At 42.9% G+C, this 26,395-nt stretch overlaps 1 protein-coding gene across 9 annotated transcripts in view; it reads left to right on the top strand.

Annotated features, from left to right (window-relative positions):
- Nucleotides 1–26,395, top strand: part of LOC129715847 (uncharacterized) — a 93,865-nt gene that overhangs the window by 22,648 nt on the left and 44,822 nt on the right. For 8 of the 9 annotated variants that reach the window (XM_055665767.1, XM_055665761.1, XM_055665748.1 and 5 more), the window contains exons 4-15: nt 2,366–2,446; nt 4,426–4,476; nt 6,760–6,840; nt 8,711–8,839; nt 10,983–11,027; nt 11,258–11,350; nt 12,545–12,640; nt 14,394–14,465; nt 15,518–15,613; nt 16,861–17,010; nt 17,500–17,595; nt 25,406–25,555. In XM_055665767.1, the coding sequence (XP_055521742.1) occupies nt 2,366–2,446; nt 4,426–4,476; nt 6,760–6,840; nt 8,711–8,839; nt 10,983–11,027; nt 11,258–11,350; nt 12,545–12,640; nt 14,394–14,465; nt 15,518–15,613; nt 16,861–17,010; nt 17,500–17,595; nt 25,406–25,555 (1,140 nt within the window). The remainder of the gene's footprint in view (nt 1–2,365; nt 2,447–4,425; nt 4,477–6,759; nt 6,841–8,710; nt 8,840–10,982; nt 11,028–11,257; nt 11,351–12,544; nt 12,641–14,393; nt 14,466–15,517; nt 15,614–16,860; nt 17,011–17,499; nt 17,596–25,405; nt 25,556–26,395) is intronic. The other variant, XM_055665787.1, reaches the window with a different exon arrangement.

The raw sequence follows: 26,395 nt of genomic DNA, 5'->3' as shown, positions 1-26,395 counted from the left end.
CCCTATCTCCCCCCCCCCCCTTCCCTATCTCCCCCCCCCTTCCTATCTCTCCCCCCCCCCCCCCTTCCCTATCTCCCCCCCCCTTCCCTTCCCTATCTCCCCCCGCTGTATCTCCATCTTAGTTTAGAGATACAGCGCGGAAACAGGCCGTTTGGCCCACTGAGTCCGTGTCCACTAGCGATCCCCGCACACTAACACTATCCTACACACACGAGGGACAATTTACAATCTTTACCGAAGCCAAATAACCGACAAACCCACACGTCTTTGGAGTGCGGGAGGAAACCGGAACACCCGGAGAAAACCAACGCAGTTCACGGGGAGAACGTGCAAACTCCATACAGGCAGCACCCATAGTCAGGATCAAACGCGGGTCTCTGGTGCTGTGAGATAAGAACTCGGCTGCTGAGCCACCCAGTAGAGGGCGGGGGAGAAGGAGAAACTAGAGAGAGGGAGGAGAAGGAGAGAGAGAGCCAGGACAGAGGGAGCACTGTACTGTCGCGAAGGTGAATGCTTCGTAATTTCTCTCTCCCTCTCCCCACTCGATCTTGCCCATGCCAACCCAGTTGACATTTATTGGTTGGCCCTAAATTGATTATTAAAACAAGGACAGCTTCAATTCTTGATTTAAAAAAATGTATGGCCCAATCATCAATGACCCCAAATCATCCCATTCCAACCACTCATTACTCTTGACGCAGCCAAACTTATTTCTGAAATATTGGTCATAAATTTGGTGCAAAAATGCTCCAAAATAAGGCTCCGAATGCACCAGGGAGCATCTAAAACCCCAGAGCTCCCAGGGCCCTTAAACGGGCCCTGGACCCCGGCCGCAAGAGTCTCTGAGCTTCATGTTTGTGATATGCGCTACATACATTTTTTGTAATCCTGGCATGCCACCCCCCTTTTTGAAAAGCCGTACGGGCCTGCTAACTCACTCTTTTCCGCTCACCTTCCCATCAGATGTCCTGCAGTCTATCACTCACCTACACCAGGGCCAAGTGGTCAATTGAACACTCATACATGGCCTGAAACATTCAGTTTCCATCTTTAATCAACAACTGGGCAAATAGGACTAGCGTAGATGGGGCATTTTAGTTGGTAGGGGTAAGTTGGGCCGAGGGGTCTGTTCGCAGCTGTATAATCGATTCTATCAGCTGGGCAGAATGATCCCATTACAAAGACACTGACAATTCTCTGCTCCATCCTTGCCGCTTGAGATCCCTCTGAAATCTCTGCCCTCTCATCTTAAGCATGTGCCCTCTAGTTTTAGAATAGCTTTGGAAAAAGACTGTGAAAATTTACTTCATCCAATTTTCGTGTACACCTCAATAAGGTCACCCCTATGCTCTAAAGAGATAAATTCCTAGCCTATCCAATTTCTCCCCATAACTCAAGCCTGCAAATCCAGGTTACATCCTGGTGAATCTCTTCTACAGCCATTCCAAATTATTAATACCAATACTAATCAATCATGTTTTGCAAACAACTCTCAACGTAAATCCCAGCTGCAAGTGCAGTAGCACCCAGATTAATCTGTGATTGCTATAGCAATGGGTTTAGCCGTCACCTTGCTTAGGCTTTTTGGTTTGGGTTCTTTATTTAACATTCCAGATGTGCAGCTCTCTCTCACACACTGACTGCACCACCAGGGGCACGGACCACCCTGCAATCCCTGCGCCAATGAGAGGTTGCATTGTCTTGCCAGGTGGATGATTGGTGGGTGGGGAAATGGCCAGCAGGACTGACCAAGGCATGTCCTATCGCTGCCCTAGAGCACCAGAGGGCGTAGCTTTAAGGTCAGGGGAGGAAACATTTAAAAGGAGATGTGCTGGGAAAGTTTTAATACCCAGAGGGTGATGGGTGCCTGGAATGCACTTCCAAAGGCGTGTTGGAAGCAGACACGCTCATGACATTGAAGAGGCTTTTACATAGGCACATGGATATGCAGAGGATGGAGGGATATTGATTGTGTGCAGGCAGAGATTAATTTAACATAGCATCATATTCAGTATAGACCCTGTGCTGCACTGCTCTCTGTGTTATGCACTGTTACTTGACCTACATGGAGGTTCAGGCTCAGTAAATTAGTTCCTCCATCAAGAAGCTAAGTCAGATCGTTCCAGGCACCCACCACGGCCTGTGTAAAAAAACATGTCCTACACTTTGTGCCTCTCACCTTAATGCTGTGCCCTCTTGTTTTTGACATTTTCACTGTGAGAGAAAGGTTCTGGCCGTCTCTCATGACATTATGCCCCTCATAATTTTATACACTTCTAAATGCCACTATTCTACTGATACACAGTGTAGAGTTGCTTGATTTATTGACACTATTTATTGATCCATTTTGTTTGTATTTTCGCAGAACGATTCGATACAATGATGCCAGTGCTGGATTCTGATGAAGTGTGTTCCACTAGTGGCAGCGAGACTGCAATCTGCCCCAGTGAGTCCACAACACTTCTAGCCTTCAGCAGAACTTTATGTTGTCAAGCTGGAACGGGTACAAAGAAGATTTACGAGGATGTTGCCAGGACTGGGGTGTCTGATCTGTAGGAAGAGGTTGAGTAGGCTGGGACTCTATTCCTTGGAGCACAATGGAGAATGGGGGGTGATTTTATAGAGGTGTATAAAATCATGAGAGGAATTGATCGTGTAGATGCACAGAGTCTCTTGGGTAGAGTAGGAGAATCGAGGATCAGAGAACATAGGTTTAAGGTGAAAGGGAAAAGATTTAATAGGAATCTAAGGGGTAACTTTGTGATACAAAGGTGGTGGATGTATGGAACAAGCTGCCAGAGGACATAGTTGAGGCTGGGACTATCCCAACATTTAAGAAACAGGAAGACAGTATTTAGATAGGTCAGGTTTGGAGAGATATGGACCAAACGCAGGCAGGTGGGACTAGTGTAGCTGGGACATGCTGGCCGGTGTGGGCAAGTTGGGCCAAAGGGGTGTTTCGACGCTGTATCACTCTATGAGTCTGGTAATATGAACTTTTCAGCATTGGGATCAAATTAACTGATGCATTACACAGCCAACTGTGCTTTGGGATGGAAACGTGGGGTAAAGCTTTGACCCTTGCAGTTACTTTCATTCAACCTTGAATGATGGGGGTGACCCAGTGGTGCAGCAGGTAGAGCTGCTAATTCACAGCGTTAGAGACACAGTTAGTTCAATCCTGACTGTGGTTGGGGGTGGGGGGGAGGGGTGAAGCTGGAAGAGAGATGAGGGTCAGACAAAGCTTGGCAAATGATAGGTGGAGAGAGGTGAGGGAGCTTTTTACCTCCAACGGTACAAATAGTATAAACATTGAATTCTCCAATTTTAGGATGCAACCCCCACTCTCCCCCAACTCCCCCTCTCCCCCCTGCTTTTACCTGTGGCCCACCTGATCGCGCACCCATTTCTCCCACTATCCCATCCCCCTTTCCCCTCCCCCATCACCTTCCATCGATATCCCTTCGAGGAAACAAAGGAACCGCAGGTGCTGGTTGATAGGTCAATAAGTGATAGGGGTAGAATTAGGCCATTTGGCCCATCAAGTCTACTCCTCCATTTAATCATGGATGATTTATCTGACTCTCTCAACCCCATTCTCCCACCATCTCCCCATAACCCTTGACACCCGTACTAATCACCTGTTAATACACACAAGGCCACACAGTGCTGGAGTAACTCAGCAGGCCAGGTAGGGTCTCTGGAAAACATGGATAAGTAACTTTGGGCCTGCAGTCTGAAGAAGAGTACCAACTTGAAAGGTCACCTATCCACATTATCCAGCGATGCTACCTGTCCTGCCGAGTTCCTCACACATTCTGTGTCCTTTTATCTATACCCCTTCCTCTGGCTTCACTATTTACTCCTCCACCATTGCTATAGTGAGACCACATGTAAGCTGAAGGACCAGCACCTCAATATTCTGCATGGATAGCTTACAATCCAAAAGTATCAATGTTGAATTCACCAATTTTAGGCAACAACCCATCTTTCACCTCCATATCTCCTTCCCTCCCCCCACTCTTCCATGTGCCCCACCCTGGTGCACAACCCCTTCCATCTATATCCCTCCCTCTGGCTTCGCATTTCGCTCCTCTTCTCGCCTTATCTTGCATACATCGTCTCCTCTTCATCTCTGTCCACCCATCTCCAAATAAAAACCTCCCTCACCTGCATCTACCTATCATTTGCCAAGGTTTGTCCCTCATCCACCACTTTGAGAAAGGGTTTCGGCCGAAAAAGTCACCTATCCATGTCTTCCAGAGATGCTGCCTGACCTGAGTTTCTCCAGCACTTTGTGTCTCATTTTTGAGTGACCTGAGAACCACATTTGGTGGCTCCAGAAATAATTGGGCTTGACCAAGGTTCAGGTTTTTGATGTACGACTGTATAAATGTTGAATTGGATCTCCCTCTGTGTTTGCAGTGCCAGAAGAAGAAGATGGTACCTCAATTGTACCTCAATTGGACAATTCAGGTAGGCTTGTAGATCTTGCCTTTAGTAGCATCTGCCTGATGGGATCCATCAGTGAGGCAAGAGAGTGCAGGGTCTTGACGCAGATCTGTGCATACGCTCAAGCCATCGGCAAGCTCCTGGAGGACTGAATAATAGTCATTGTTCCTTTGTTTAAGAAAGAAAGTAGAGATAATCCAGGAAATTATAGCTTGGTGAGTCTCGCATCAGTGGTTGAGAAGCTATTGGAGAAGATTCTTTGGGATAGTATTTACTAACCATTTGGAAGAGAATGGGATAGTTAGAGGGTCAGCATGGCTTTGTATGCGGCAGGTCGTGCCTTATTAATTGTTTAACTATCATTGTTTGTTTGAGTATGTGTGTGTGTATGTATATATGTGTGTGTGTGTGTATATATATATATATATGTGTGGGTGTGTGTATATATATTGTATATATATATGTGTGTGTGTGTGTACTTGTGAGTTTGTACTTGTGTACTTGTAACTTTTTTTCCCTCCCTATCATATTGTTTACAGTGCAATATATTTACATATTCTGTTGTGCTGCAGCAAGTAACAATGTCATTGTTCTATCTGGGACATGAAAATAAAATACTCTCGACTCTTGATTGCGTTTTTGAGGAGGGATCGGAAGTGATAGATGAGGGTCGGGGAGTGGATGTTGTCATCATGACTTTAGTAAGGCATTTTTTAGTCCTCCATGGTAGGCTTAAGATGTACAGGATTAACAGTGACTTGGCCTTCCAGATTCAGAACTAGTTGATCCATAGACGACAGTGGAGGAAGGGTATTATTCTGGCTGGAAGCCTGTGACCAGCAGAGGATCCGCAGGGATCTGTGAGACAGATTATCAAAGTTAACCACGGGATGGAGACCAGCTACAGAAATGGGCGGAGAAATAGCAGATGGTGTTTAATTTGAGTGAGTGTGCACTTTGGGAAGTCGAATAAAAGGGGAAAGTGTACAATTAATGGCAAAACCCTAAACAGTATTATTGTACAGTGAAAGGTAGACAAAAATGCTGGAGAAACTCAGCGGGGAATCAGCATCCATGGAGCGAAGGAATAGGTGACGTTTCCAATCGAGACCCTTCTTCAGACTGATTGTACAGTGGGATCTCAGGGCCCCAAGTCCAGAGCTCCATGAAAATGGCAACACAAGTGTGGTAAATAAGGCCTATGGTATGCCTAACCTCATATGCCACGCATTGCGTACAGGAGTCAGGAAATTATGTTGCAGTTTTATAGTATTTTGGTTAATCCCCGATGGAATATTGTGTGCTGTTTTGTTCCCCCTTTACAGGAAGGAATGTGGTGGCTTTGGAGAGGGTGCAGAGGAGTTTTGCCAGAATAGACAAAAGGTGCAGGAGTAGGCCATTCAGCCCTTCTATCCAGCACCGCCATTCAATGTGATCATGGCTGATCAACCCAAATCAGTACCCCGTTCTGCCTTCTCCCCATATCCCCTTGCTATTTTTAAGAGCCCTATCTAGCTCTCTCTTGAAAGCACCGTCCTCTGAGGCAGAGAATTCCACAGACTCACCACTCTCTGTGGCCTCTGGTTCTGGACTCCCCCAACATCGGGAACATGTTTCATGCCTCTACCGTGTCCAAACCCTTAACAATCTTATATGTTTCAATGAGATACCCTCTCATCCTTCTAAACTTCTATACAAGCCCAGCTGCTCAATTCTCTCAGCATATGACAATCCCGCCATCCCTGGAATTAACCTTGTAAACCTATGCTGCACTCCCTCAATAGCAAGAATGTCCTTCCTCAAATTAGGGGACCAAAACTGCACACAACACTCCAGGTGTGGTCTCACTAGGGCTCTGTATAACTGCAGAAGGACCTCTTTGCTCCTATATTCGATTCCTCATGTTATAAAGGCCAACATGCCATTCCCTTTCTTCACTGCCTGCTGTAACTGCATGCTTACTTTCATTGGCTGATGTACCAGGACCCCCAGATCCCGTTGTGTTTCCCCATTTCCCTACTTGACGCCATTTAGATAGTGATCTGCCTTCCTGTTTTTGCTACCAAAGTGGATAACCAGAATGGTGCCTGGATTAGAGAGTATTCGGTACAAGGAGAGCTTAAACAAACTTGGATGGTTTTTTTTGGAGCATCAACCTGATAGATGTTTAGCCAATTATGAGAGGAATGTTGATTTTGAACACTTTTAAGCATCTGTTCCTACCCATTACTTGGCTGGTGACAGTATTTCCAGGGTCTTGATGTGCAGGCATTAAAGGAGAGGTTGTATTGTCTTTTACTTCTACAGTGAAGTCCGATACAAGTAATCAGAGGTCGAGGTTGCAAGACTCCAATGTGGATGATTCTGATCTTAGCCAGGACATGTCAGGTATGTCTTTTCCTGAGTCGACAAATACAATAATGTTTATCATTCTGTCAAAGATTGGCCGAAGAGGTGCTGTGTGTGCTTGCTTCTCTTCTCTGGCATTGTTGTCCTGCCCTTGTTTGTGTCAGCAATTCTTGAATAAGGCACAGGTTTAAGGTGAGAGGAGGAAGATTTAAAGGGGACCAAAGGGACAAATTTTCACACATGTTGGACCCTGGGTATATGGAACGAGTCACTAGAAAAGATGGTTGAGGTGGGTGCAATAACAGCATTTCAAAGACACTTGAACGGGTTTGTGGATAGGAACGGTTTAGGGGGATTTGCGGGAAAATGGAGGCATCTTAGTCGACATACATCAGTTGGGCCGAAGAGCCTATTTCAGTGCAGTATTGCTTCCACTTTCTCATCGGTTTCTCCACAGATTCTACCACACACCTACACAGTGGGAACAGTTTACAACCTAGCCAACCTTGATTAAGTTGGTTGCATCTCCAAACCAAAGTTGCCAAACCAGGTTGTGATGCAACACAGTAACTTGGAGCCTTATCTTTGCATCACCGCAAAATTCATAACCCTGTGCCACATATTGTGGTTCTCCTGCTGAAGAATGTTTCACTGCACTGACCAAAGATCTTATAGCGAAGCAAGATGGATTACTCTCACGCAAACGTGAGGTACGCTCATGGGCGGATTCATGGGTGATTATAGGACACATTTTAGCAACCTGACTCCGCCATCTTGTTCCGCCATCTTGTTCCGCTTTCTTGCTCCCGCCTTCTTGCTTCCGGCCAAAGATTGGATCCGCAGCGGGGAGAAGGAGTGCGGGGCCCGGGGCAGCGGGGAGAGAGAGTCCGGGGCAGCGGGGAGAGAGAGTGCGGGGCCCGGGGCAGCGGGGAGAGAGAGTGCCCCAAGACAATGTTTCTTATTTAATGTCCCTTGTCTAGTCTGAAATAAAGTTCATTATTGGATTAGAAGAAATATAATTGTGTGTGTTATATACATTTATATAATTTTCATGCATGTGTGTTTATAAACATTTTATTCCTTAACAAGAATCAACAGAATTATGAACTAACAGAATTATGAATCTAACCCTATATCACGCACAAAAAGTCCCCCCCTGTCAATCACCCTGAGAGTCGGGTCGGTTCCTGTTACTACAAAATCAACTCAAACACTGTTTGTTAGCCATTTAAAAAGGAATGATTTAAAAAACATTAAAAAAGACAATTACCAGAATCAAATTTTATTCTTGACAAGAAGTTTGAACTGACAGATTTATGAATCTGACCCACACAAACTGTTGCCCCGCAATATTGATTACAGTGCGAGTCGGGTCGGGTTAGGTAGGCTCAGGTTGCTAAAAAGGGCGTGGAAAAATGCCCATGATCCCCTCCATAGCGTACTACACGTCAGTCCATTGCATTTAGCAGGAGTAGCCTATCTTGCTTTGCTATAAGATCTTTGGCACTGACATCCATAGGATGCGGGGGGGGGGGAGGGGGGGGATAGTTCTGATCAAAACCCACCTGCCACAAGAAAAGTGTGTCTCCCTGTTAATTCACCTTGGGTATAGGGCTTTGTTGTCTGAAGCCAACACTCAGGCCACACAGTTTGGGAATGGTGGCTGGGATTATTTTATTTATTCCGAACAAGTAAATACATTAATAGTAACAAAATCGAAATTATCAAACAATTGGACATTACAATCAATATTTACAAGCAATGAAAAGAACAAAAAGCAAATTTCCAATGTCCAACTCTGTGTCTGTACAAGCTCGAACAGGAGTGAGAAGAAGAATAACTTATTACATCGAATTAGAATAGAGATGACCAGTTTTCATTGTTTAAATTCTGTAATCTCTCTGCAAAGAGGAATTTCTCCTAAGCCAAGACTCGCTGAACTTTATTCCACCTCCAACGTATCGCAGACGGGTCAGAACAAAGGCAAGGAGACGCGCTTCCCTGCCGAGTGCGAAATCCCGAATACCCACTTTCTCAGGTAAGAGACCAGACAGGGCAAAATGATGAAGGGGGTTGGCTTGGAGGGAAGTACTGGGATTATTCACTGGATCAGACAGTACCCCCAGAGATAGAAAGCAAGGGGAACATTTCAGCTCAATAATCTTTCATCAATGGGAAGACCTTGCAAAAAGATTACAGGGTCCGCCATCCAGGGGGTAAGTTCCTTCCTTAATTGGTACTCAAATAACATTAACACAAGGGCCACAGCAGGAAATCGGACAGGTAGACAAAAATGATGGAGAAACTCAGCGGGTGAGGCAGCATCTATGGGGCGAAGGAATAGGTGACGTTTCTGGTTGAGACCCTTCATCAGTCTGAAGAAAGGTCTCAACCCGAAACGTCACCAATTCATTCACTCCGTTGATGCTGCCCCACCCGCTGAGTTTCTCCAGCATTTTTGTCTACCTTCGATTCTGCAGTTCTTTCTTAAAACGGCAGTGGTGACCAAATCACTGGATGGATTTAACAGAGAGTTAGATAGACCTCTCGGGGCTAGTGGAGTCAAGAGATATGGGGAGAAGGCAGCCATGGGGTATTGATTGGGGACGATCAGCCATGATCACAGTGAATGGTGGTGCTGGCTCGAAGGGCCAAATGGCCTCCTGCACCTATTTTCTGTGTTCTATGTTTCTATGTAGATATTTGAGCAGGTACGTGGATAGGAAAGGTTTCGAGGGGTATGAGTCAAATTTGGAGTAGCTCAGATGGTTCCTTCTGCGGTGGAACATTGAGGGGCAGAGTCTGGTGGGGACACCCCAAAAAAGGCAAGGTATCTTGGTCGGCATGGACAAGTTAGGCCGAAGGACCTGTTTCTGTGTTGTATGAGGCAGCGTGTGAGTGATATTTGAGCAGCCTGGGAGAATGTGATATCACAGCACATTTAGACTGGGAAGTGTGGAACTAACTATAAGAAGATATTTAGTGTCTTTCATTTAAATTGCACCACACGATTAATTGAGAAACTAAAACATATCAATGGCTCAATGCAAAGCTTGAAATATGCAAGAAAAACAGGCCTGTGTAGGAACTGCAGATTCTGGTGTACGACGAAGATAGACACAAAATGGTGGAGTAACTCCGCGGGTCAGACAGCATCTCTGGAGAGAAGGAATGGGTGCCATTTTGGGTCAAGACCCTTCTTCAGGCCTGCTCTATACCGACATTCAAATGGTGGGTAGACTTACATCAGTGGAAGAGAACGTGGAACGACCAGAACAACTAGTGTCTCGTACTCCATAACAGTCACACAGCACGGAAACAGGCCATTCAGCCCAATGTGTCCATCCAAGATGTGGAGAAAAGCGAATGGTATGTTGGCTTTCATAGCAAGAGGATTTGAGTATAGGAGCAGGGAGGTTCTACTGCAGTTGTACAGGGTCTTGGTGAGACCACACCTGGAGTATTGCGTGCAGTTTTGGTCTCCAAATCTGAGGAAGGACATTATTGCCATAGAGGGAGTGCAGAGAAGGTTCACCAGACTGATTCCTGGGATGTCAGGACTGTCTTATGAAGAAAGACTGGATAGACTTGGTTTATACTCTCTAGAATTTAGGAGATTGAGAGGGGATCTTATAGAAACTTCCAAAATTCTTAAGGGGTTGGACAGGCTAGATGCAGGAAGATTGTTCCCGATGTTGGGGAAGTCCAGGACAAGGGGTCACAGCTTAAGGATAAGGGGGAAATCCTTTAAAACCGAGATGAGGAGAACTTTTTTCACACAGAGAGTGGTGAATCTCTGGAACTCTCTGCCACAGAGGGTAGTTGAGGCCAGTTCATTGGCTATATTTAAGAGGGAGTTAGATGTGGCCCTTGTGGCCAAGGGGATCAGAGGGTATGGAGAGAAGGCAGGTATGGGATACTGAGTTGGATGATCAGCCATGATCATATTGAATGGCGGTGCAGGCTCGAAGGGCCGAATGGCCTACTCCTGCACCTAATTTCTATGTTTCTATGGTCCTCAATGCCCCATCTAAGCCTCTATTTTCCTGTGTTTGGCCCATATCTAAAACGTTCCTATTCACGTACCTGCCTAAAGGTCTTTTAAAGTATTAGAGTTTTATACGATATCAATGGGCCCTTCAGCCTACCTCAACAATGCCCATCTGCTTTATCTCATTTAGGTTCACGTCGTACTACGGCTCAGGACATAGAACAGTACGTCACAGGTCAGGCTATTTAGCTCACTTTGTCTGTGTCAAACATGATGCCAAGTTAAATGTACCCCTTCTGGCTGCATGTGATTCACATCCTACATTCCCTGCATATCCATGTGTTTATCTCAAATCTGACTTCTTGTAAATGTACGTGTGGTTGTTTGAGAATTCTGTTCTGTATTTGATTCGCTACCTGAAAATATTGTCGTTTAATTTATTTTCTCCCTTGTCTTCTACAAAAGGTCCTTCTGTCAAGCATGCCCAAGTACGGTTTGTTCCTGAGACCTCGGGCGTTCAGGTTTTCCCTAACATCCTGAATCTCAAGACCGTTGGGGGTGAGTCTGAGCTGAAAAAAACATACAATGCTGGAGTAACTCCTGACCTCGGGTGCTGTCTGTATGGAGTTTGTATGTTCTCCGAGTGACTGTGAGTTTCCGCCGGATGCTGAAAGAAGAATGCCTCAGACCCTCTCTACACCTATCATATCGTACCTTGGACCGTTTGTCCTCTATATTATGCACCTCTCCCCAAGAGGAAGAGTTTCCTATCATCCATTCCATCTCCATCCATCATTATTCAGGTTTAGTTTTAGTAAAGAGATACAACATGGAAACAGGCCCTTCGACCCACCAAGTCCATGAAAACCAACTGAACAGCAATTTCTTACAGCTATTTACCACATACTGCCTATATTTTCCCCTGCCACCTCGCCACCTTGCTCCCTCCTCCTTATGTTAATCTCCTATCTTTCCACCTCCGAATCCCCATTTCCCTTTCATCACCGCTTCTTTAAACACCCCCCACCCGTCACCTTCCACACATAATTCGTCTTTACATTTCATTCTTCCCCTCCTCTCCTCTCCTTCTCTGACAACCTTTTGTCTCTCCTTTTCATCTCTAGCCATTGTCACCATCCACCCATCTGCCAAGCACCCCTGGTTCTGGGGAGCGGTTCTGACTCAAATTGGTGCCTATCCATGGTCTCCGACGCTGCCGCCTGGCCCGCCGAGTTACTCCAGAATGTTGTGTCATTTTTTTGTAAACCAGCATCTGCAGTTCCTTATGACTGCCATTCACCTCTTCTCACGCGAATCCACATATCACTTCTGCAAAACACAAAGTGCTGGAGTAACTCAGCGGGTTATTTCAGATACAGAGTACCCTATGAGTGAAACAGTCCTTCTTAAATCTCTCCTCCCTCACTTTGAGCCTATGCCTTATAGTTTTAGAATCCTCTACCCTGGGGAAAAAGCTGTCAGTATTCACTCTTTGATGCTCATCATCCTCTGCACACGTCAGCCTCCTACCCTCGAAAGACCAAAGACCTAGCCTATCCAACCTCTTTCTGTAATTCAAGCCCACAAACCATACATTAAATGGATATTATATACACACAGTAAATGTCTTCATGCCCATAGTATGTTTTTACAGCTCAGTATCCCAGCCCAGAGACTTGCAATCCTATACAAGGAAGCAAAGGTTTAATTGTTGTTTTGACATCAGATTGACTTTAATTATTTCTCGAACAGGCGCATCATGCAAAATGGAAAAAGAGCATAAGCCCACTGTCAGCAAGAAAACAGGGCCAATGGGAAGGAGGTCGATGTCAGACGTCCAAAGTCCAGGTATGTCAGGTAACATCAACACATTGAGAAGACAAATGTGATTTGCCTTTCTGAGACCACCTACAGGCAAGTCAGGGGACAAGAGTGTTTCGTGGTCATATGTCACGGCAACAGAACGTGCGGCACAGTGGTGCAGCGGTAGAGTTGCTGCCTTACAGCACTGGAAACCCGGGTTCCATCCTGACTACGGCTGCTGTCTGTGCCGGATTTGTACGTTCTCCCTGTGACCTCCCACACTCCAAAGACGTAGGTTTGTAGGTTATTCGGGCTTTTATAAATTGTGTGTCTAGGATAGTGTTAGTGTACGTGGTGGACACTGGTCGGCACAGACCCAGTGGGCAGAAGGGTCTGTTTCTGCACTACATCTCTAAAGTCTCTAAACAATTATTGTTTTTAACTTGCTGCAGCTTAACAGGCACATTAACACAATAACTCAGATAAATATATAATAATCAAATATATAACAAATTAATATCTCACAAAAGTGTGTCAAAGATTAAGATGAGAAGGCAGGAGAATGGAGTTGAGAGGGAAAAGTAGAACGGCCATGATTGAATGGTGGAGTAGCCTCATTGGGCAGAACGGCCTAATTTTGCTCCTATGTCTTAAATTCTTATGATTATTATACTAGATAATAGTTCAAAACCGAAGACCATAGTGCAACCAAAGACACAGTCCATAGATCATAGTAGCTGTTTTGCTCAGTGGTTCACAAACCTGATGGTTGTGGGAAGAAGCTGTTCTTGAACCTGAAGGTCATGGATCTTTGGCTGTTGTACCTTCTTCCTGATGGTAGCAGTGAGATTAGAGCATGGCCAGGATGGTTTGGGACTTTGATCAATCAATCAATCAACCAACCTTTATTGTCATCTTGCAAGCAACAGTTGTACAGTGCAAAATGAAAAGACGTTTCCCAGGGAATACCGGAGCATCGCACATGAAATTTAAAACATTTCACACATAATAACACTAAAAACAATCCAGTCCCTGATGGAACAGTATAAATAGTTAAAAGCAGGTTAAACAACAACGTTAAAATACAGTAAAACCAATTATAAAAATGTCCGGGGCAGCTGATTTGAGTGGCCAGTGCCAGTTATTAAAGTGGCCAGTGCCAGTTATTAAAGTGTCCGTGCCAGCCGCAGAATCAGGTGACTGTGAGCACAGAGTGACTGTTTAGCAGCCTCACAGCCTGTGGCAGGAAGCTGTTTAGCAGTCTTGTAATCTGGGCTTTGATGCTGCGATGTCTCTTGCCTGATGGCAGGAGATCCAGGTGTATGTGTAGGGGGTGCAGTTTGTCCTTAGCAATTCTGTGAGCTTTTTTCAGACAGTGGCTGCTATTTTGAGACAGTGACTCCTGGACTCACAACAAACAGCTGCTCCTCAAGTTCCTGTAAAAAATGTTTCCTCTCACCTTAAACCTAAATCCTATAGTTCTTGATTCCCCTACGCTGGGTAAAAGACCACGTCCATTCACCCTATGTATTCCCCTTCCAATGCTTTCTGTGATGGGGAGGGCTGGTCCGGTGATGGATCGGACCGAATCCACCATTCTCTGACTCTTGACTCTTGAAGAAGTTCTCCTCCACTCTCTGATGGGAGTTCTGTGAGACCCTCTCTGACTGCTTTCCGTCAGTCCCAGTCATCTGACGCATTGAGTTACTCCAGCAATTTTTACTGTTTTTTTTGTAAACCAGACTCTGCAGTTTCCTCTTTCTACACTTTAATGCTGTTTGTTTTTACTTCTTGGCAGCTCCAAGACCAGCAATGCGGAAGCCTATTCCAAATGTGGCGAATGGTGACTCACCCAAGCAACTGGGCCCAGGTCGAACTGAAGCGCAGAGCGAGGAGGGAGAAGAGTGGGAGCAGGGAGGATGGGGGTGGGGCTGGGGGGGGGGGGGGGGGGGGGGGGGGGGGTTAAAGGGAGGAGGTGAAACTTGTGGAAGCAGGGATTCCCGGAGAGGTACCCTCTGGTGATGGTGGGAAGCCAAAGTCCCCAGATAAAGGGGGCAAACTCTCACCAGGTCCAGCAGTAGCGGGTGGGGAGGAGCAGAATCAATGCTTCGGGCCAGAACGTAACTAGAGGTCCACACCATTGATCCAGAGCCAAAGCTCGAACCATTCAACAAATCCTCATGTGGGCAGCGTATTGTGTAGAATCACACAGCATGGAAACAGGCCCTTTGGCTGAACACATCCATGCTGACCAAAATGCCTAAGTGGGACAGGCCCTTGACTCTTCACCACCCTTGATTCAGCTGGCAGCAGTGGTGATGATTTGTAGATGGCATTGGAGCTCTGCTTAGCCATACAGAGAGCAGGCAGTTGGCTGGAATAACTGGCCTGACCCGCCGAGTTACTCCAGAATTTTGTGTCTTTTCTTTGTAAACCAGCATCTGCAGTTCCTTATGACTGCCATTCACCTCTTCTCACGCGAATCCACTCATCACTTCTGCAAAATACGAAGTGCTTGAGTAACTCAGCGGGTTATTCTAGATTCAGAGTACCCTATGAGTGAAAAAGTCATTCTTAAATCTCTCCTCCCTCACTTTGAGCCTATGCCCTATAGTTTTAGAATCCTCTACCCTGGGGAAAAAGCTGCCAGCATTCACTCTTTCATGCTCATCATCCTCTGCACACCTCAGCCTCCAACACTCGAAAGACCAAAGACCTAGCGTATCCAACCTCTTTCTTTAATTCAAGCCCACAAACCATACATAAAATGGATATTATATACACACTGTACATGTCTTCATGTCCATAGTATGTTTTTACAGGACTCAGTATTACAGCCCAGAGACTTACAATCCTATACAAGGAGGGAAGGGTTTAATTGTTGTTTTGACATCAGATTGACTTTGATTTTTTCTCGAACAGATGCATCATGCAAACAGAGAAAAGTGCATAAGCTCAATGTCAGCAAGAACACAGCGGCAATGGGAAGGAGGTTGATGTCAGGCGTCCAAAGTCCAGGTATGTCGGGTAACATCAACACATTGAGAAGAGAAATGTGATTTGCCTTTCTGAGACCACCTACAGGCAAGTCAGGGGACAAGTGTTTTGTGGTCATATGTCACGGCAACAGAACGTGCGGCACAGTGGTGCAGCGGTAGAGTTGCTGCCTTACAGCACTGGAAACCCGGGTTCCATCCTGACTACGGCTGTTGTCTGTGCCGAATTTGTACGTTCTCCCTGTGACCGCGTGGGTTTTTCTCTGGATGCTCCGATTTCCTCCCACACTCCAAAGACGTAGGTTTGTAGGTTATTCGGGCTTTTATCAATTGTCCCTTGTGTCTAGGATAGTGTTAGTGTACGTGGTGGACACTGGTCGGCACAGACCCAGTGGGCAGAAGGGTCTGTTTCTGTACTACATCTCTAAAGTCTCTAAACAATTCTTTTTTTTAAACTTGCTGCAGCTTAACTGGCACATTAACACAATAACTCAGATAAATATATAATAATCAAATATATAACAAATTAATAACTGACAAAAGGGTGTCAAAGATTACGATGAGAAGGCAGGAGAATTGGGTTGAGAGGGAAAAGTAGAACGGCCATGATTGAATGGTGTAGGAGGCTCATTGGGCAGAACGGCCTAATTTTGTTCCTATATCTTACGTTCTTATGATTATTATATTAGATAACCATAATAGTGCAAAACGGAAGACCATAGTGCAACCAAAGACACAGTCCATTGATCATAGTAGCTGTTTTGCTCAGTGGTTCACGAACCTGATGGTTGTGGGAAGAAGCTGTTCTTGAACTTGAAGGTCATGGATCTTTGGCTGTTGTACCTTCTTCCTGATGGTCGCAGTGAGATTAGATCGTGGCCAGGGTGGTTTGGGACTTCGATGCTGTTGGCTGTTATTTTGAGACAGTGACTCCTGGACTCACAACAAAAAGTTGCTCCTCAAGTTCCTGGGTAAAAGACCACGTCCATTCACCCTATGTATTCCCCTTCCAATGCTTTCTGTGATGGGGAGGGCTGTTCCCGTGATGGATCGGACCGAGTCCACCATTCTCTGACTTTTGACTTGAAGAAGTTCTCCTCCACTCTCCGATGGGAGTTCTGTGAGACCCTCTCTGACTGCTCTCCATCAGTCCCAGTCATCTGACGCGTTGAGTTACTCCAGCAATTTCTACAGTTTTTTTGCAAACCAGACTCTGCAGTTCCCTCTTTCTACACTTTAATGCTGGAATTTGTTTTTACTTCTTGGCAGCTCCAAGACCAGCAATGCAGCAGCCTATTACAAATGTGCCGAATGTTTCGTCTGCGCCCGACCTGCCGTTCTGTCTAAACACGCCTTCTCCGGCGGCAGTAACGTGTCCAAGTGATATTGGCAGCAGCACTGACCAGCCATGCAGTGCAGGTGACTCACCCAAGCAACTGTGCCCAGGTCGAACTGAAGCGAGGAGGGAGAAGTGGGAGCAGGGTGGATGGGGGGGGGGGGGGGGGGGGACTTGTGGAAGCAGAGATTCCCGGAGAGGTCCCCTCTGGGGGGAAAAAGTCCTTAAGTCTCTCCTCCCTCACTTTGAGCCTATGCATTATAGTTTTAGAATCCTCTACCCTGGGGAAAAAGCTGTCAATACTCACTATTTCATGCTCATCATCCTCTGCACATCTCAGCCTCCTACACTTGAAAGACCAAAGACCCAGCGTATCCAACCTCTTTCTTTAATTCATGCCCACAAACCATGCATAAAATGGATATTATATACACACTGTACATTTCTTCATGTCCATAGTATGTTTTTACAGGACTCAGTATCCCAGCCCAGAGACTTACAATCCTATACAAGGAAGCAAAGGTTTAATTGTTGTTTTGACATCAGATTGACTTTGATTATTTCTGGAACAGATGCATCATGCAGGCAGAGAAAAGTGTGTGAGCTCAATGTCAGCAAGAACACAGCGCCAATGAGAAGAAGGTTGATGTCAGGCGTCCAAAGTCCAGGTACGTCAGGTAACATCAACACATTGAGAAGAGAAATGTGATTTGCCTTTCTGAGACCACCTACAGGCAAGTCAGGGGACAAGAGTGTTTCGTGGTCATATGTCACGGCAACAGAACGTGCGGCACAGTGGTGCAGCGGTAGAGTTGCTGCCTTACAGCACTGGAAACCCGGGTTCCATCCTGACTACGGTTACTGTCTGTGCCGAATTTGTACGTTCTCCCTGTGACCGTGTGAGTTTGTCTCTGGGTGCTCCGATTTCCTCCCACACTCCAAAGACGTAGGTTTGTAGGTTATTCGGGCATCTATAAATTGTCCCTTGTGTCTAGGATAGTGTTAATGTACGTGGTGGACACCGATTGGGCAGAAGGGTCTGTTTCTGCACTACATCTCTAAAGTCTCTAAACAATTATTTTAATGCAGACCACGTCTTTTGGAAGTGATCTGCTTTACCTGCTAGGAGGAGTCTCATCTCTTCCAAGTGTAATGTTTGAAATCCACATTTTTGTTGTTGGTATTGGAGCATTTTTCCAAAATTTAAGTATAAGCTTTTTTTCCGATTATTAGCCCATAATTAAGTAAGTTCTTTTGAAACATATTTAATTCAGGGTTACCTTCCGATATTCCAAAAATGATCCCTTCTACTCTGGGTAGAAGTTTTGTTTTAAATAATTTTGTAAAGATTTCAAATATTTTGTTCCAGAATTTTTGAATTTTTATACAGAAAACAAAAGAGTGCGCTATGTTAGGTTCTTGTACCTGACATTTATCACAAATGGGTGAGACATTGGGGAAGAGTTTATTTATTTTAGTTTTTGAATAATATAGTCTGTGTAATGTTTTATATTGGATTAGAGTATGTCGTACGTTGATCGAGCATTTATGCACATATATTAAGTGTTTATCCCAGCTCTCTTTTGAAATTTTTATAGCTAATTCTTGTTCCCAATCTCTTCTAATATTATCTGTTGTAGGTATTTCTCTATTCAATATAATATTATATGTATGATATTAGATTTGCTGATTCAGCCTTTATCTTCATGGCTTCATCTAATAAGTCTGGGGGCATATTATAATAGTCTTTTGTATATTTTTTCAAATAATCACGGATTTGAAGATATTTAAAATATTGATTATTTTTCAAGTTATATTTCAGTTGTAATTGTTGAAATGGTAATAATTTCCCTGATTCATACAGGTCTCAGAGCGTTTTGATTCCCGTTCTTTCCCATTGTGTAAATGATTTATCTATAATTGACGGTTTAAACGAAGGGTTATTGGCTATTGGCATTAGCAGAGATAGATTTCTTAATTTTAAGTTCTGTTTTATTTGTTTCCAAGTTCTGTTTGTACTATGTATCATTGGATTTTTATTATAATATTTGTTATTCAAATTCGTTGGTGAGAGGCGAGTCGCGCCTGTATTACCAGGGGTGCAGTCCTCTCTCTCCATTATAATCCAGTCCACCTGCTGGGCAGAGTTGTCCAGCAGGTGTATCATATTTTTAATATTTACCGCCCAATTATAGTACATGAAGTTAGGGAGCGCTAGACCACCCATCTCTTTTGGTTTACTGAGGTGTGCTCTTTGTATTCTGTGGGATTTATAATCCCATATAAAGTTTGTGATGTCTGAGTCTAATTTTTTGAAAAAAAATTTTGAAGATATATTGGAATTGATTGAAATAAATATAGGATTTGTGGTAAAATCATTTTTATAGCATTTATTCGACCTATTAAAGACATCGGCAGCGTTTTCCAGAATTTAATTAGATTGTTTAATTTCTTAAGTAAGGGGCTTTAATTAGCATTAAACATACCGTGGTAATTTCTAGTGATTTCAATTCCTAAATATTTAAATTTTTCTGTAGCTATTTTAAAGGGGAATTTCAATAGATGTGTTGAGTCTTTCGGTTTTATTGACATAATTTCACTTTTGTTCCAGTTTATTCTGTATCCTGAGAAAGATCCGAAATCCTCGATTAGGTTTAATATGTTTGGTATACTGATTTGGGGTTTTGTGATATATAGTAATACATCGTCTGCGTATAAGGATATTTTGTTATTTGAATGTTTTGTATTATACCCATAGATGTCAGGATGTGTTCTAATTTTTTCAGCTAAGGGTTCAATTACTAGAGCGAATAGTAGCGGTGATAATGAACACCCTTGTCTATTACCCCTTGTTAATTGAAATTTCGTAGATAGTATATTATTAGTTAATATTCTAGCCGTGGGTTTGTTATATAATAATTTTATCCATGCGATGAAGCTCTCTCCCATTTGAAATTTTTGCAATACTTTAAACATATAATCCCATTCTACTTGATCAAACGCATTTTCTGCGTCCAATGAAATGATAGATAACTCTTGTTCTTGAGTTTTGTGAGAGTGCATTATGTTAAGCAGACGTCTCAGGTTATTAAATGAGTGCCTCTTATGTATAAATCCCGTCTGATCCTTATTTATTAATTTACTGACATATTGACTTAGTCTTCTAGCTAGTATTTTCGCTAATATTTTTTGATCAGTATTTAACAATGCAATAGCTCTATATGATCCTGGTTCTTCTATATCTTTATCTTTTTTAAGTGTTAGTGTGATCGTTGATTCAGCTAGTGTTTCAGGTAGGATTTGTTCTTTAAAACAAATGTATACATTTTCTGTAGACGTGGGGTCACTGTATCGTAAAAACATTTATAAAATTAATTACTGAATCCGTCTGGTCCTGGTGTTTTTCCATTTTTAAGTGTGTTTATTGTGTCCTCTATTTCCTTAGCTGTAATTTGTGCTCCCAGTTCCTCTTGTTCTTTCAATTCTAATTTTGGAAGGTTACAATCGGTCAAAAATTCTAAAGCTTTGTTATTGTCTATTAGCGTTTTCGATGTATATAAGTTCTTATAATATTGAGCAAATCTTTTATTGATATCCTGAGGTAGTGTTAATAATTCCCCTCTATCTGATTTAATCTTTAAAATTGCATGATCTTTTTCCCGTTTTTTTAATTGGCGTGCGAAATGTTTATGGGGTTTATCCCCAAATTCAAAACATTCTTGTTTGGTAATTTGGAATAATCTTATAATCTTCTCTGATAGTAATTTATTTAGCTTAAATTTCAAAATTAAAATTTTATTATGTTTATCCATAGTTGGATCTTTAGCATTATCTGTATCTAGTTGTCTGATTTGTTCTTCTAATTGTCTTTGTTCATTTTTTTTTTCATTTTTTTTTAATTTAATTTTTATTAGAAGTACGGTAAATTACAATCCTACACAGCACATATATCTTAATACATTTTTTGTACCGCTTCATTTTTTTTTTTTTTTGAGCTTTAAGAAAAAGGTAGAAGTAAGGAAAGTAAAGAAAGTGCAAGAGAGTCGTGCAGTGCAAGAGTGTTGGGAAAAGAAAGCCCCTTAGGAAAGAAGTTAGAGAAGGAAGTAAAGTGAGAAAATAGACCCTAGAAAAGAAAGAAAGAGAAAATAGAAACAATCGCTCTATTATAACATTAAACTCCGCAGAAAGGGGACTACCAATCAAGTCTGTTTTTGTTATTTTACCTCCCGTTACCAGGTCCTGATACCACTTATTTATATATTTGTTTTTTTTAGATTACTATTGCACCTCATACTTGTAATAGGTCCAGAAACATAGACCACGTCTTTTGGAATTGGTCTGCTTTACCTGCTAGGAGGAATCTCATCTCTTCCAGATGTAATGTTTCAAACATATTTGATATCCACATTTTTATTGTTGGTGTCGGCGCATTTTTCCAGAATTTAAGTATAAGCTTTTTTCCCATTATTAGCCCGTAATTAAATAAATTCCTCTGAAACACGTTTAATTCAGGGTTATCTTCCGATATTCCGAAGATAATCCATTCTGGTTTTGGTACCAGTTTTATTTTGATCAATTTTGAAAAAATATCAAATATTTCATACCAGAATTTTTGGATTTTTGTACAAAAAACAAAAGAGTGCGCTATGGTAGCTTCTTGACACAGGCATTTATCACAGATTGGTGAAACATTAGGGAAGATTTTATTTAATTTAGTTTTTGAATAATAAAAATCTCAAAAGAGACCTGGGATAATCATTTACTACAGGTGCATAAATGCTCGATCAACGTACGACATACGCTCATCCAATTTAAAACATTACATAGATTATATTATTCTTTGTTCATTTTTATTCTTTTTGTTTTGAAAAGCTTGATACGAGATAATGACTCCTCTAATAAATGCTTTGAAGGATTCCCATAATAAAGTAGGCGAAATATCTGGTGTATCATTTATCTCAAAAAATAGATCCATTTGTTTTTTTTAGATATATACTCCCTTGTGGGTCTTTCGAAATTTGCAAGTTAAACCTCCAGAACGATGTGTTCATAGAGATTCCTTCCAGTTTTAAAACAAAAGATAGCGGGGAATGATCTGAAATCGTATTAGTGTGGTATTTAGGGTTAAGAGTATAAGGGATTAGTTTTGAATCCACTAGGAAATAGTCTATGCGTGAGTATGTTTTATGCACCATTGAATAAAACGAGTATTCCCTTCCAGTCGGGTTCGCGATCCTCCAAACATCTGCTATATTTGTATTTTTTATATATGTATTTAAGAGTTCACTAGTTTTAGATTTCTCATTACCTCTTTGTTTTTGCATCGATTTATCTAAATACGGATCTAAAGCACAGTTGAAGTCTCCTCCAATTATAACATTTTGGTAGTTAGATTCTGCAATTTTATTCAGAATTTTATTAAAAAATTGACGATTATCAAAATTGGGCGCATATATGTTTACCAAGGTGATTGGCGTAGCATAAATCTCTCCTGTGACTATAAGGTATCTCCCTTCCTTATCTGATATAATATTCTTTGATTTGAATGGTATTCCTTTGCGAATAATAATTGCGGTGCCTCTAGATTTCGATGTGTATGAGGAGTGAAATGTTTGGCCTATCCATTTCGCCCTCAATCTCCTCTGGTCTTGATGTTTAAGGTGCGTTTCTTGAAGAAACGAAATGTCCGTGTTATATGATTTCAACTGAGCTAGTATTTTGCCCCTTTTAATTGGTTCATTAATACCCTTTATATTCCAGCTACACAGTGTGATTCCTCCCATTTTCTTTTGTTTGTCATCTTGCATTTTCTCTGATTTTAATACCTTTATTTATTACGGTGCATCCGTAGCTCAGGACTCTGGATAGTTGGGGGGCATTTATGTTATTAACTTCCTTGGTAGATCCCTTTTGCGAATTTCCTTGAAAAAAAAACAGATAATAGTGACATATTGTGATTAAAAAAAAAAATTGACAGATAAAATTAGTGTCTGAAGTGTTCGACACTGTAGTGCGTGTCCCACACGTCTGTGGGGTCCGACATTTATTCAACTTCCGAATTAATGTTGTACTGTTAGCTCCGCTCTTTTTATTATTCTGTCCCTAAGAAGGAGGTGCCGTTTCCAATTCAGCTAAATTGCACCCATTACCTTATCTATATCTATATATTTATATATATTTCATTAGCCAATATCCGATCTATGTTCAGCTACTGTAGAATCTATTTATCTAACGCTGGCATCTACTATTTATTAGTAGTTAGTTATATCTTTGATAAAAGTAAGCTGTTAGCTGTAAGGGTTAACCAGAAACAGGCTCCTGGAATTTTGCCAGGAGCCTGAGTCTTCTCCTTTCTTCACACAAACTACGTATCCCTTATCATTTCAATGTTATCTACTTTAATTCTAAAATTAGTCATCTCTATATATGAACTAGGCTATTTTATAAGCAGATTATTACATTTTACCCATTATATAATTCAAGTTAGTTTTCATTTATATTTCTATATAAATTCTATGTTAGTATTTGTTAGTTATTAGTAATTCTCTATATTTTGTAAAAGTGTTTAAAAATCTTGATTCGCCATTCGACCTTGGGGTGTTTTCCACATTCGGCTCTGGTGTTCATCTTTGGTCAGCTCATCAGTCTTTCATTCATTCTGAACAAAGGATGTCCTTGAGTTAAATTCCAGAGCGTCCAAAGTAGATAAGATGTCTAGACAAACGCACGTGGAAATTAAGTTCCATTTTAAACCTTTGAGAGTATTGTTTCTTCCCTTGTCTTCGGGTGTTCTCTGTGGGATAATAAAAGGCAAGAAAATGTCCATATCCTCCCGGTGGTGTGGTTAATCTTCTGTTTCTGCCTTTGCTACAATCTCTTCGGCATATTTATAAGATGCATCCGAGTTAGTGAAGGTTTTCTCTTTTCCCTTGTAACTAATGCGCATTCTGGCCGGATAAAAAACGCCACATCTAACATCTTTGACTCCATAGAGAATCTGTCTTGTCTGTTCAAACTTTTTTCTCTTTTGAACGATCTCAAAGGGATAATCCCGCAGGAGTTTGATAGTGTCTTGTCCAAAGATCATCTTCACTCCATATTTGATTTTTTTCATCAGGTCCTCAAGTGCTGAAATGTCCCGAAGTTTAACTATGATCTGTCGTGGGTGGGCTGGATCTGCTTGTGCTCTTGGCTTAAATCTCGGTACTCGATGTGCCACTTCAATTTCCGGTTCCACAGGTAGATTGAGTACCTGTTTAATTAGGTTGGCAGTGAACCCACGAGCGTTGTTCCCCTTCTGCCCCTTCTGTTACTCCCAGTATTCGTAGGTTTTGGCGTCGTGAGCGAGCTTCAAGGTCAAGGCATTTATCTGAAACTTTCGCCAGTTGACTCTTGAGGCTGTCCACGTCTAGCTTCATTCCCTGCATATCTTCAGCCATTTGTTCAACCGCTGTTTCCATGTCTTTTATTTTGGTTCCATGTGAAGAAACAATTACGTTCACAGCCTCAAACTTCTTCTCAGTTTCTTCTTCGCCTTTCTTAATTCTCACCACTAGCTCTTCATGCACATCCTCAATTCGTTTTTGTATAATGCCAATGCAGTCAATAATTTTTTGATTACCAGCATTAATGCCTGCCATATTTTCCATTGATTTAACAGTCATATTTTCCATACTTTCCAACATTTTTAAGTTTCCAGCCTCAATATCCTGTCTCAGATCTCTTACCGAGTTCTTTATGTCCTCCATTTCATTTTTCTCCTTAGTAGCCATCTCAGTCTTGGATCTTGTAGCCATTCCAGAATCCACTTCAGAGGTCTGTTCTTCAGTTTTCTGTATTTTTTTATTAAAAATCCTTCGTTTTAAATTGCTGCGCTTACTGATGACGTCATCAGCGCGACGTCCCGGGGCTCCGGTGAATTTTTGAATCGGTCCCGACTTCCAAACACAATTTTAACGCGGAAAGTCGCATTTCCACCAGAGCGGAGCTAAAAGTTGCGACTGCTAGCGTAGCATGGCGCAACCGGAAGTCTTCCTAACTCAGATAAATATATAATAATCAAATATATAACAAATTAATAACTGACAAAAGGGTGTCAAAGATTACGATGAGAAGGCAGGAGAATGGGATTGAGAGAGAAAAGTAGAACGGCCATGAATGATTGGTGTAGGCTCATTGGGCAGAACGGCCTAATTCACCCTATGTATTCCCCTTCCAATGCTTTCTGTGATGGGGAGGGCTGTTCCCGTGATGGATGGGACCGAGTCCACCATTCTCTGACTCTTGACTCTTGAAGAAGTTCTCCTCCACTCTGATGGGAGTTCTGTGAGACCCTCTCTGACTGCTCTCCATCAGTACCAGTCATCTGACCCGTTGAGTTACACCAGCAATTTTTACCTTTTTGTTTGCAAACCAGACTCTGCAGTTCCCTCTCTTTGTGCACTTTTAATGCTGGAATTTGTTTTTACTTCTTGGCAGCTCCAAGACCAGCAATGCGGCAGCCTATTACAAATGTGCCGAATGTTTCGTCTGTGTTCGTCGTGCCGTTCTGTCTCCACAAGCCTCCTCCAGCGGCAGGAACGTGTCCAACTGATATTGGCAGCAGTACTTACCAGCCATGCAGTGCAGGTGACTCACCCAAGCAACTGTGCCCAGGTTGAACTGAAGCGTAGAGCGAGGAGGGAGAAGAGTGGAAGCAGGGAGGGGGGGGGGGGTTGGGGAGAGGTGAAAATTGTGGAAGCATGGATTCCAGGAGAGGTCCCTTCTGGCGATGGTGGGAAGCCAAATTCCCCAGAGAAAGGGGGCAAACTCTCACCAAGTCCAGCAGTAGCGGGTGGGGAGGAACAAAATCAATGCGTGGGGCCAGAACGTACCTAGAGGTCCACCCCATTGATCCAGAGCCAAAGCTCGAATCATTCAACAAATCCTCGTGTAGGCAGCGTCTTGTGTAGAATCATACAGCATGGAAACAGGCCCTTTGGCTGAACACATCCATGCTGACCAAAATGCCCCATCCAAGCCAGTGCCATTTGCTCACGTTTGGCTCGTATCCCGCTAAATCCTCCCTACCTTTGCAAGTGTTTTTTAAATGCTGTTATAATCCCTGCCTCAACTACCTACTCTGACAGCTTGTTCCATACCCACCACAAAAGGTTATCCTTCAGGTTGCTATAAAAATGGTCCCCTCCCACATGAAACATCTGCCCCCTGGTTTGTGATTTCCCTACACTGGGTAAAAGACCTTGTGCATTCATCCTGTCCATTCCCCTTTTGATTCTTGCGATGGTGGAGTGGGCTGTGCCCGTGTTGAACTGGGCTAAATCCACCACTCCCTGCAGCCTCTTACGTTAATGTGCATTAGAGTTGATGTACCAGGTCCTGATACAACCAGTCAGGATGGTTTCTACTGTACATTTGTAGCGTCGCGCGATACCGCGCACAACTCGATACTCCTCCACGCCTCTCCAT

The sequence above is a fragment of the Leucoraja erinacea genome, chromosome 2 (genome assembly GCF_028641065.1).
Source record: "Leucoraja erinacea ecotype New England chromosome 2, Leri_hhj_1, whole genome shotgun sequence".
In the NCBI taxonomy this organism is placed as follows: domain Eukaryota; kingdom Metazoa; phylum Chordata; class Chondrichthyes; order Rajiformes; family Rajidae; genus Leucoraja; species Leucoraja erinaceus.
Note: the sequence above shows the minus strand (reverse complement) of the source record. Positions and strands in the feature narration are given on the sequence as shown.